Source organism: Punica granatum, chromosome 7 (assembly GCF_007655135.1).
Source record: "Punica granatum isolate Tunisia-2019 chromosome 7, ASM765513v2, whole genome shotgun sequence".
Taxonomy (NCBI): domain Eukaryota; kingdom Viridiplantae; phylum Streptophyta; class Magnoliopsida; order Myrtales; family Lythraceae; genus Punica; species Punica granatum.
This window is the reverse complement of record NC_045133.1, coordinates 11,063,678-11,076,335: the sequence shown is the minus strand read 5'-3', so window position 1 is coordinate 11,076,335 and position 12,658 is coordinate 11,063,678. Positions and strand designations below refer to the sequence as shown.

Genomic DNA, 12,658 nt, shown 5'->3' with positions numbered 1-12,658 from the left:
CACTTCAGTATAGTAATGGGCTCGAGGCGAGTTGCAGCAAGCTTCTTAGTCTTGGAACGCGTGACAAGACCTGAACTAGATCTCACCTCGTCTTGGACTGCATTCTCGGGCACATCAAGTCCTCGAGTAGATTATATTTGTAACAAGCTGGGCATACATAATATATATGCTCCAGCTTGAGGGGGAGTGTTAAATATATAGAAGTTAATAGTTTAGGGACTTAAAGGTATATAGTCTTTAGTTATTACTCTTTTTGGAGCTAACTCAGTAAATATATAAATAGAAAAGAGCGTTCGATGAAAGACACGATTCTTTCCCCAATTTCTATTTTCACAAGTATAATTACTGAAAATTAAGTGTTGTTCTTAAAATAAGCAAAAGCATTTGGGAGTTGACAATTTTAAAATTTTAAAATTAAGGTTAATACTTAAAATAGAGAATAAATAAAAACAGTTTTTATAAAACACCTATTAATCAGTGTTATCAGAACCGGACCAGAAGTTGAACCGGAAGAAGCATGGGTTCATGGGTTTACAGGTTTAACCGGAGGTTCGATGGGTCGGACCGCAAATTTAATTAAAATTAAAATTTTATTTATATCATTAAGAAAATTGACGTTTAACATAATTATTCAATGACTATAAAGCTTTTAAAGTCGAGTATGTAGACCAAACAAGAAGCATGACTTGTGTGGTTAGTGAGTGGTGCATTAATGGCGGGTAGTGGGAGGTCAGGAGTTCGACTCTTGCCCCAAACATCTTGATTTTGAACATTTTCAAACACAAAAAGCAAAGCCATAGAACCCATTCAACCTGCCGATTCAAAGGAATTTTGCTTAAAAATCGACCGATTTATTGGGTTTAACGGTTTAATCCTACATATTCGGTTTTTATTGAGAACCGGACCGGTGAGGATACCAGTTTCCGATCGAACCGATCGAACCGGCCGGTTCGGTCCGGTTCTGATAACAATGCTATTAATCCGTTGAAGAAAATCATGTTTCCAATCGCAAAAATTAGCAAAACCAACCCTTAATCTCACGGAAGGAAAACTCTTTTTTTTTCCCTTCTCTAGTTCCTTGTTCCATAGACATCCATATATTATCAAGATTACATACATATCTTAATATTAAGGTATATTTAATCCTTTAGAAATTTATAGTATGATTTAGGCTCTATTAGTCAGATATTTGCATATTATTTTGTAATTGTATATGTATCGATTGGTCTATAAGTAAGCCATCTACTGATCTTATATGATGCTATCATTGAGGTGCTATTCCTGCTCACGTAGTTATGGAACCAAATTTTGTTGAAGAGTCATTTGGTGTCACATGGTACCGCCAAGGCAGTGGCTTTGACAATGCTAGCAAAGGAAAACATGAACAGTTATCGAAAATGTTGCTAAGTGAGAAGGGGTTAGGTGTGTTTCTGGAAAAGGATTGGAAAAGGAATCTTAGTGTGTTTGATTACCCAAATAAATTGCTGAAATTAAATCTTCAGCACTTAATGGGTTTCGACTTGTTGGATAAACACATAAAAAATTGACTAAATAGATTTAGGTAAACAAAGCACTGAATCATTAACTAAGCGATGACTTACTTAATAATAGTTTTTTACTCATTCACTTAGCTGTGGGCTTTTCTTAATTCATTGTATCGACACCCTCAAAGTTTTCTTATATTTGCAAAGCAGTCCACCTTAAAGAGAGAGGGAACAGAAGAGAGGCAACAACCCCCCATCACCCTTTCTCCTACATCCCCGACGTTGATTTCAGGCGGTGGTGGTCTCATCGCCAGCTAATACCCTTCTGGTAAGGTATCTGGCGACTCCGTGCTCGCCAGTGACCTCATTTGTGGTCAAAGTCTTGCGGAACCGAACTGCTCTCTTCGATTTGGAGAGAGAGAGAGAGAGAGAGAGAGAGAGAGAGAGAGAGAGAGAGAATGGAGATTATGGGCAGCGAGGCCACGATCCCTGCCACCACCGCCTAAGCAATGTCTCACGCCGACCCCTGAAGTTATCGGTAACCTCTCTTGAGATGGTAGTGGTTGGAGGCATGGCCACTACTGTCCCCTTCATCTTGGAAGATTCGATCCGCCTCCGATTTAAAAAAAAATAAAAAACTTATAAATTTAACTAGGGCAAAAGTTGAAAAGAAAAAAAGTTGTGGGCAATATGTAAATTAGGCTCAAATAATACAATATTTTAATAGTTATTCCACCAAACAAATTGACTTAATTGAATAAACACATATTTCATTTAACAGTTAAAATTTTAGTATTTATTATTCAGTGTTTATAATTAATTTGAGATAAACACATGCTTAATGCATGTACTAAAATGATTATGTGAAAAAATTGATGAGCGGACATTTGGACATTAAAGCTGGGAAAAAAAATGGGACTGAGCTTTCCTCTTGTGTTCCCTTTCCAATGAGGTAATAGAAGAGAACCACCCACCTGCAAGTCTAAAGTTAGAGTACCACTACCGTAAGCAGATTTGATAACAAATTCCAATGAGACTTGGAACGCATGACCTAATGCTTGAAATACTAGCATGTTACCAACTGAGCTACATCTTATTGGTCCAACTGTAATTCCTTTTAAACTCTCGTAAACCTATACCATTAATAATCACAATCATAACCTTTTATTAGTACACAGTAAAGTTGAGATTGGGTGTACTTCTTAAAATTCAGAATTGATCTATCTAGATTGAGTTTAAATTTAGATCATGAATCGATAGGCACTGAGAATTTAAATTTAGATCATGAATTGGTAGATACCAAGAAATGAGACCATCTAGGAAAAAAAATGGGGCCTTTGTAGAAACAAGAGTTGGTTCAAATGATTTATGCTTGTTCTCTTTAAGCAAGGTTTTGAGTTCGAGTCTCATGAATGAAGAAAATTTTTTATTACCCATTAGTGGCCTAATCCAACTTGAACTGGACAAGTTATAACACATTATACTTCTGAATATCACGGTACACACTGAAAAAGAGTAGGTCTTTATAAGCTTAAATCGCCCTAGAGCACCTCTCTCGTAAAATCCAACATGTGCATTTTCGATTAGAATAAAGGCACGTAAACCTAGTGCAATGATATAATATAAATATAAATAAAGGGGCATTTAAAAGTCCACTAGTGAGGATATGACCCAAAACCTTCGGGATTTTTTTTTTCATTTACAAAGGGGTCTAAAGTCTAATACAATGAAAGATGAATCATATATAACAAATAAAGGTGCACAAATAGGTATCGAATATGCGATCTTTAAGTTAACAGGCTAGGGCGTGCGCTACTGCGTTACATCCCTTTTTTTTACAAGAAGTGTTATATATATATATATATGACAAATCCATGCAATCTATGCTTAAATTGGACAATACTTTTGATCAAGTCTGTTCGTAATTAACATCTTGAGCACGCACGATGACATTAAAAAATCGTGATCTCTACTGCATGAGTGACCGATTGTACAAAAGATGGGTTTACTTATGCCTTTTCTACTTCTACCTTCTTTAAAAAAAAATAGTTGTTCATGTTCAAGTGTGATGACTAACCTGCTATAAACTAGCATGATTGAAAAGTTAAGAAAATCCTAGTGAGTTTATAAGAGATTGAATACCACAATCTATTAGTTCGAGTTTTTAAATTAGAGATAGACCTAAGCTGATAGATCCAATAGAAATTTTACATTACCATTTGGGAAGGTTTTGTACCAAATTATTGGAAAACAAAGATTTTATACCAATCGTGAAACTTTGCAAAAGATTGCATACAACTGGGCAACTTTCCCTTTTATTTTCTCATAAAATCTGGTAAACCTATACTACTAATAGTCACAATCATAACCTTTGTGTGCATTTTTTAAGATTCAAGACTTGATCCATTTGGATTGAGTTTACATTTAGATTAGGAATTGGTGGATTCCAAGAATTAATCTCATATAGAAAAGGAACGAGGTCTCCATAAGCTTAAATTGCCAGGAGTACGTACGTCTACCTCTCTCCTCAACCTAAGAGGCACCTTTTACATATATGACAAATTCCTGCAAATTATACTAAGCCCATAGGCCTTCTTTATAACATAAAAAAATTATGTGCAAACTATACTAAGTTGGGCAACCCTTCTTGGTTGAGTCTCCTTGTAATTACCATCTTAAACACACAGAATGAAATTAAAAGATAGTGATATCCACTGCATTAGTGACCGGTTGCACAAAAGATGGGTTTACCTACACCTTTTCTACTTCTTCCTCTCTGTTTTTTTTAAAAGGAATTTTTTTTTGTTCGCTCTCATGTTCAAGTCTATTGATGGCCAACTTGCGAGTTAAATGGAATTCATCCTTGAGATGGACAAATTACATTAGTCGGGTCCCTGAAATGAAAACCACATCACTTTGGTCCCTGTGAACATCAATTTATTCTTGTTAACATCAATTTGGTCACTATTGAAATCAATTTAGTCTTTTGTTACATCAATTGGGTCCTTTATTATATCAATTTGGTTCATGTTACATTAATTGACATTTATTTGGTCATTTATTACATCAATTTGGTTCATGTTAATTGCCTTTATAACTCTATTAATGATGCAACTATACTAAAATGTGTTGATTATCAAAAAGCTTTTTCCGCCCCATTTTTTTTTCTTTTTTCCTTACACTCTCTCATCCCCTCCTCCCACTTTCTACTATAAATGTTGGTCGAGCGGCTCCGTTCAAGCCGTTCGTTCTCTTAGTTTGGATCGGAAAGTTACTTGTTTCTATGGAAAGCTAATATAATATATTACAATTCATAAATAAGAGTTGAGTACAAAAATAAAGAAACGACTTCAAAAACTTGGTTCAAAGTTTAGTTTTTATCACGAAACTATAAACTTTCAAATGATTATATCTTACAAATAGTTTAATGAAATCATGAACCATAAAATCCTATATCTTCCTCACGACCCAAAGACTTTGATCATATGAAAGTTTTAGAAGAACCTACTCATACTCGAATCTACCATTAACAATCTTAATTGAGCAAAAGATGCCCAAGGTCATCCTTTCAATCTTCCAAGATATAGCACGTTTGTCTTAATTGGCCAACAAGACATAGTACATTGAGTTGTAGAGGAAACAAATGGCCCAAGCTACAACACAAACGAGAGGTTAAGCTTTATTTATCATCTTTGCCATTACCTCTAGAGAGAGATCTCGGGCAAGGTTGTTAATGGTAGATTCAAGTAGGGTCAGATATTGTCTAAAACTTTCATACGGTCAAAGTCTTTAGATCGTAAGGAAGCTAAAAGATTTTATGCTTCGGGATCTCATTAAACAGTTTGTAAGATATAGTCATTTGAAAGTCTATGATTTTGTGGTAAAAGTTGAACTTTCAAACAAGTTTTTAAATTTTTATTTTTTAAACTTTTAACTCAACTCTTGTTCATCAATTGTAGTTCATTGTATTAGTTTTCCATGGAAACAAGATATTCCATATATATAATATATATATATATATATATAAATAGATTTCCATTTTTATTTTGAATTCTAAATAAAAACGAAATAAAAAAGGCGAATTTCATTTTGTTTGAATTCCTTTTCTTTAGCTTTAGAAAAAAATCATCCAAAGGAAGGTGAAAGTATAGCGAGAAAGTTTAATTCGTTGATCGGAGGCACAAGCGAAGCCCCCCTTCGTTTAATGTATAAGCTCTGCACTTTCTCTCTATGTCTTCGTTCGAAGTTGGATCTTGGACTCGATCATGAGCTTTAGCCCCTACAACGAGCTTAGGCTTCCTCCAATCTCGGCTCGCTCTTGCATGTAAGATTGAGATATGAAGCTAGAGGCTGTTGGAATGGGTGAAAATGGAAATACCAACATAGAAGATGGAGAATGGGGATAACGAGGATAAAAATGATCCCCTATCTGATGAGCAATATGGTTTTCCAAAGGCAAAGTCAGAGGAGTGAGTTTCCTGCATCAGGGTTCTTGACCCAAAGACTGCAACCATGACTTGCCTGCTTGAACTTCAAGATAACGAGGCTGCATTATGCGTATGCACTGAATTTTCGGGAGAAAGAGTACGAGACTCTTTTAGATATTGGTACACCAAAGGTTTTCACTTCTAGCCAAGATGGAATTTAGTTGCTGGATTCATCCACATTTATCGGTTTGCACTTCTAGGGCATGGTTGTAGGCGGCCAAAGTAGTTGGATGATAGCTTGATATCAGAACCGAGAAGAGATCATGGGAGCTAAAAGCAGGAGAAAGGAATTGGAAAGGAATGGGAAAAAAAAAGGAAAAAAGTTCCAAAAGGACGATATTGATATAAACATATATTTTCGTCCAAAACTAACGGTTGACTAGACGGATGGACTAAATTGATATGATGGAGGGGCTGAATTGATGTAAAAAAAGACCTGATTAATGTAGCAAAGGACCCGATTGATGTAACAAATGATCCAATTGATGTAGTAAAGAACCCAATTGATGTAACAAAAGACTCGATTGATATAAATTGTTGTTTTTAGGGACTTGTGATGTATTTTTCTTTCAAATGACCCGACTGATGTAATTTGTCGATTTGAGGGACGAATTTGTCATTTAACCAGTGTTATCAGAACCGGACCGGAAGTTTCGACCGGTTGGACCAGAAACCGACCCATGTTTTGTCTGGTTAGCTTAAAAATCGAAAATGCACAAACAGACCGGTAAACTCAAAAAATCAATCGGTTTTTAGATAAACCCATCGAACCCATTCGAATCGACTATTTGTTTGGGTTTAGACTTTTTAAAGGAAATCCAAAATCCCCCGCCCCCAAACCCAAAATGAGCACAATTGAATCAAAATCAAAATCGATCCCTAGTCTTCTTCATCTTCACTCTTCACCGTCTTCAATTCAGAACTTCACATTTATCAGTGACTTCTGCTGGAGGCTGAGCTTGGTGGTGATGATGGAGAAGTAGTCCTAAGTAGTCTTGATGAGGACGTAGAAGTAGAAAAGGAGGAAGAAGGACAGTGATGGGATGGAGAAGAGGGAGTTCCGGTGGAAGATGCAATAATGGAAGCTGAAGTAGTTGATGATGCCATTGCTGCGCTTGATCGAAGAATAAGATTTGGGATTGTTGAAGAGTCCCTCGCGAGGAGGAGCTATGGGAGAAGAATGGGTCGGTGGAGAGTAGAAGAAGAAGAAGAAGAAGAGGGTGGAGAGAACAGTGAGGGAGATTGCATAGGAGGTTGGAAAGGAAGCAGAGAAGAAAAAGGCCATGTGGCCATTATTGCCTTCTTTCGTGTCAAAAGAGATCTAATCGCTCATTTGTTTTCAGGGTTAAAATTACAAAAATTTTAACTTTAACGTTAACTCAACCCACTACACAACAAAAATACATATTTTTCAAGTAAAAAATTTTAACTTTAATTTTAACTTAACACACTACACAACATTTTATCCTTTTCCACAATCAAAATCAAAGTTACTTTAACTCTGAAACTAAACGTACCGTAATATTATATCTTTTCTTGTATTTTTTGGACACATTAATTATTCTCTAATATTTATTACTATTTTCTTGTTATTTATGTTATATTCTTAAAATAATAAATGTTTATTTATTTTATAATTAAACATGCGGTCCAATCTATCGAATCATCGATTGAATTCATAAATTCATGAACTCATACCTCAATTAATTGGATGTCTGATCCGATTCTGATAACACTGCATCTAACTCACCGGCATGCTAATACACCAGCGTGAATCGTGACGATATAAATGCTTTGCCAAAAAAATAGAGGAACTCGATCCAAAAGTCAAACTTTCTCGTCCCTTTCGCACGACCGCACGTGGGGCCCTCCATGGCACGGAAATCGACCGTTGTACTCCCACCATCGCATGCTACAAACAAAAGCAGCTCCTCCGCCACACAAGCAGAAGCAGAAACGAGAAGAAGAAGAAAGGCCGTTCATCCATTCAAATTCAAAAATTCAAAAACCACGCCACAAAAGAAGGCAACATAAAGCTGCCAACTTTCCTCGTCGAATGCAATTGCATTACCGGACATCTCCTTGTAATCGGAGCTTACTCGCTTCACTTCTCCAATACCCACATTTCCATTTCAATCCCACCCCCAATAACCATGGGATAGTGATAGCTCACTTGCTCTGCTCTGTCCCTTTCAAGAATCTCAGCAGAGAGTTATTATGGTCGAATCATACGGTCGGGGAAGTTCATTAGCTCTCAAGGGTTCTTGCCCGACTGACGAAATGCTCCAAGTTTGAAGAGAAAGCCCGAATCTTTCGCCCGTTTCGATTCAAGGGGAAGCACAGCCAGCAATCCAGAATGAGGGACGAAGTATCCGTTTCGGTGTCGAATGAGAACCACGGTCACCCGAGGGCTCTGCGGTTCGCCAACCAGAATCAGATGCCGAGGCCTCAGAACATCAAGCAGAGCGCCAATTCCTCGAGGCTGCGATCAGCCTCCTCGTGGGGGTCGCAGATAGTCAAGAACTTCGACAAGAAGACCAAGAAGCTCCCGCTCCTCTCCTCGGACCCGGCCGCCCAGAATAACTCTTCTTCCGTGCCGTCTCATCCGCGTGTCAAGCGGTCGCTGATCGGCGACCTGTCCTGCTCGGCCAGCCCGGCGAAGGTCCACCCGACGCACCGCCGGAGTTCCTCCTCTTCTGGGTCCCGCGACCTACTTGTTGAGTTGGACCAGTTGAGGTCCCTTCTTCAAGAGTCCAAGGAAAGGGAGTGCAAGCTCCAGGCTGAGCTGTCTGTGTGCAGGAGGAGCCTCGAGAGGGAAGTGGCATTGAAGAGGGCAGAGGCGGAGGAGCTAGCGAGGAAAGTCGACTCGCTCGAGCATGAGAAGTCGAGCTTGTCCGAGCAACTGGCTGCTCTGACTGCTGAGGGAAGTAGTGCTCCACTGAGGAGAGAGGACAGCGAGAACTCCTCCGCGGGGTCAAGGAATCTCGAGATGGAGGTCGTCGAGCTGAGGAGGCTGAACAAAGAGTTGCAGCTGCAGAAGAGGAACCTCGCTTTCCGGCTCTCTTCTCTGGAGTCTCAGCTTGCTAGTCTTACGAAAGCTTCGGAGGTAATTGACTACTTCTCGATTTTCTATTAACAGAGTATAATTTCAGACTGTTAATAGCTAACAATGGCATCGACATCGAATATTGTTTTAATCACCGGTGGTCTCTGTTACAAATCTTTGGAGGGTCTGTAGTAGGAATTCGTAATCTGTGATCGTAAAGAAATGTCATGGCCGGGAATGACCTTGCAATAGTTTTTTTTTTTTTTCATATGAATTGCTTGCGTTTATGTCTATCACCCCGAATGCACATGTTCCGATTCTACAAATTGTTCTGGCTCAGTCACTTTGATGAATGAAGGATTCTCCATAAGAGAGCACGAAAGTGCGAAGCCAAACTTATTAATGGAGTGTAACATTTTTGCTTCTTGGTAAATTTTACATTTCCTGCTTGGTTGTTATACTAAATTTTCTATTTTAATCAGAGTGACAATGTAGAGAAGATTAAAGCTGAAGCTTCGCTACTGAGACACACGAATGAAGACCTGTGCAAACAAGTTGAAGGTCTACAGATGAGCCGATTAAATGAGGTCGAGGAGCTCGCATACCTGAGATGGGTAAACTCCTGTTTAAGAAACGAGCTACGAAACTTTGGGTCGGACTTGAGCTCCGAGTGCGAATCAAGCCCCAGTTCAGCTGAAACATTTTCTGTAAAAAGTTACGAGTCTTCGGATTACAGTAATAGTGGAAAGAAAATGAGCCTTGTAAAGAAGTTGAAGAAATGGCCTATTATGAGTGAGGACTTGTCGAGCTCGGATCGCATTGAGAGCAGATTGGATAAGAACTGGGTCCATTTGGACGATGATAGAAGTCCCAGGAGGCATTCCATAAGCGGGACTAAGTGCAGCTCCGATGAGATAAAGTCGAGTAAGAGAAGGCAATCTGATGGATTCATGCTGGTTGAGAGGAGTATGGAGTCGTTTCCTCAGCAAAAACTTGATTGGAGCGTGAATTGCCAAGAAATCAGTAAACTAGCCACCCCTTTTGAGATTGAGAAGAGGATGTTGAGGATAGCGAACCCACCTCCTAGGCCTTCTTGTTGTTCCATAGCCAACGAGCCAAAGAAAGAGTCAGCACCTCAAATTCCGGCGCCTCCACCACCACCGCCGCCGCCACCGCCACCTCCCCCACCGCCTCCAATGGCCAGGTCAGCAGGCAAGGGTACTCCAGGAAAGGTGAAGCGGGCACCACAAGTGGTTGAGTTTTATCATTCCCTCATGAAGAGGGATTCTAGAAAAGATGCTTCCAGTGGGGGAGTTTGCGATGCAGCAGATGTTGCTAATGTTCGGAGCAGCATGATTGGAGAAATCGAGAACCGATCTTCCTATTTGCTTGCTGTAAGTATTTCTGTCGCTAGTTTCCTCCAAAATTCTTAAAGCTTTGAATGATGAGAGAACATTGTTCGGCATATTTATATGGCGCCATTCTATTTAGTATTAGGCTCCTTAATTAGTTTCATGATTTGTATGACCTTAACTTTGAATTTGAGATCGTGCAGATAAAGGCAGATGTTGAGACACAAGGAGAATTTGTCAACTCGTTGATAAGAGAGGTGAACGATGCGGTCTATCAGAACATTGAAGATGTTGTGGCCTTCGTCAAGTGGCTTGATGACGAACTTTGCTTCCTCGTAAGTTAATTTTTGTGCTTTCTTTTAATTGCTATCTTTTCACGGGGCCTTCCAATATCTATGAGTGTATTTGGATTCACAATAATTTTCAACTCAACTCAACTCAATTCCACTTATCTTCAATTCAACATCACAATCATTATTTTTTTTATTTTTTAAATATTTTTAACCATTCAATTCAATTTTTAATATTAAATTCTCTCAACTATTCATTACTTTTTCACAATTCAACAACACAATTATTACTTAATCATTATTTTCTCTCAATTATTTATTATTTTTTCACACTTTTTCTCATAGTTCAACAATACAATCATTACAAACCAATTAAAATCAAAACTCAACTCAACTCAACTCTCAATCCCACCCTAAATGCTTCAAAATCTGTGCTTCTCTTGCTAGGTTGATGAGCGGGCAGTTCTGAAGCACTTCGACTGGCCAGAGAAGAAGGCCGACACGTTACGAGAAGCAGCCTTCGGCCACAGGGACCTCAAGAAGCTTGAGTCTGAAGTCTGTTACTACAAAGATGATCCTCGGTTGCCTTGTGATATTGCTCTCAAGAAAATCGTTGCTTTGTCTGAGAAGTAAGCATCTGTTCGATATTTTCGATGCTTCCCTCTGTTATAGCATGGAATTTGAAATTAACTATTGGTGGTCCTCAGGATGGAAAGGACTGTGTACAACCTTCTTCGGACGAGGGAGTCTCTTATGCGTAATTGCAAGGAGTTCCGAATTCCGGTTGACTGGATGTTGGACAATGGCATCATAAGCAAGGTAGAGTTTGTCTTCATCTCCTCAGACTTTCAAGTAGCTATTTTAGGGATGTTGGACTACGTTTAGTATTTATGTACGAATTCAACGGTTATTGGCTCTCAGGAATTGAGGTTGAGGGGAAAAAATAAGATCATGAATTACTGATCCAACCGAAACTCTGCAGATAAAGTTTGGTGCAGTAAAGTTGGCTCAGAAGTACATGAAGAGGGTGGCAATGGAACTCCAATCGAAGGCTGCGCCGGATAAAGACCCTGCAATGGACTACATGCTCCTCCAAGGAGTGAGATTCGCTTTTAGAATCCACCAGGTCTAGCACGATACCCAGTTACATCTATCACTATTACACCACAATAATCGATGAGAGTTAAATCTAATTCCATTTTCCAATGCCCCTACAAAAAAATTGCAGTTTGCTGGTGGGTTCGATTCGGAAACAATGCAGGCGTTTGAAGAGCTCCGGAATCTCGCTTGCCTACTCAACAAGAACTAGAGCAAGATCCCGAAGAACTTTTTTAGAAATACGGGATCGATGCTTGAGGATACGTTGCTGCTTACGTTCTCAGTAAACCTTCTGGAAGAGAACCTGCATTCCACAATCCACTGGTGAGCGTATACTAAAGAGACACCAGCAAATTTTTGCCTTAGAGGAAGTGTGCTTTGGTTAAAGTTGGAATTGGTTGGTTTTTGGGTCTTAGTGGTTTTTGATTATAACAAAGGTTGGATTGGAAATTGTAAAGAGTTTGGGGAATGAAACAAGGAAACAAGAAGGTACGTACATCTTCTGCTTAGAGCTGGCCTTGTTTTATTCCAACTTGTTTTCTTTTCTATATTAATTAAGATGTATTATGAGAAATTATTTGACGAAGTTCGACAAAATACGAAATGAGAAAGTTTCTGTGAGCCTGAAGGAAAGGATGAAGAATTTGTCAACCAAAAAAGTGGCCCAGGCACAACCTTATTATTACTCTTAGCATGAAAACGAGCTTTTCAAAGAATTATTAGATATGTGGTCATATTATCCACATCCACGTGAATACAATGAAATAAAAATATTAAATATTTAATAGAGGAGTACGGATAGTCTAACCACGAGAGTAGAATTTTTAACCTTTTGGTTGTCAATTAAAGGGGTACGCCATTGTGCAACACCATATTTCTCTGTAGTAATTTTAATTGTATT

The 12,658-nt window shown here is 38.7% G+C and overlaps 1 protein-coding gene across 1 annotated transcript; it reads left to right on the top strand.

Annotated features, from left to right (window-relative positions):
- Nucleotides 1-7,925: 7,925 nt before the first annotated feature.
- On the top strand, nucleotides 7,926-12,416 carry LOC116212740 (protein CHUP1, chloroplastic-like). The gene is made up of 7 exons (XM_031547416.1): nucleotides 7,926-9,077; nucleotides 9,500-10,411; nucleotides 10,573-10,704; nucleotides 11,107-11,288; nucleotides 11,367-11,478; nucleotides 11,642-11,785; nucleotides 11,888-12,416. Exons 1-7 carry the CDS (start codon nucleotides 8,328-8,330, stop codon nucleotides 11,966-11,968), a joined length of 2,313 nt encoding a protein of 770 aa, XP_031403276.1. The 5' UTR covers nucleotides 7,926-8,327; the 3' UTR covers nucleotides 11,969-12,416.
- Nucleotides 12,417-12,658: the final 242 nt, after the last annotated feature.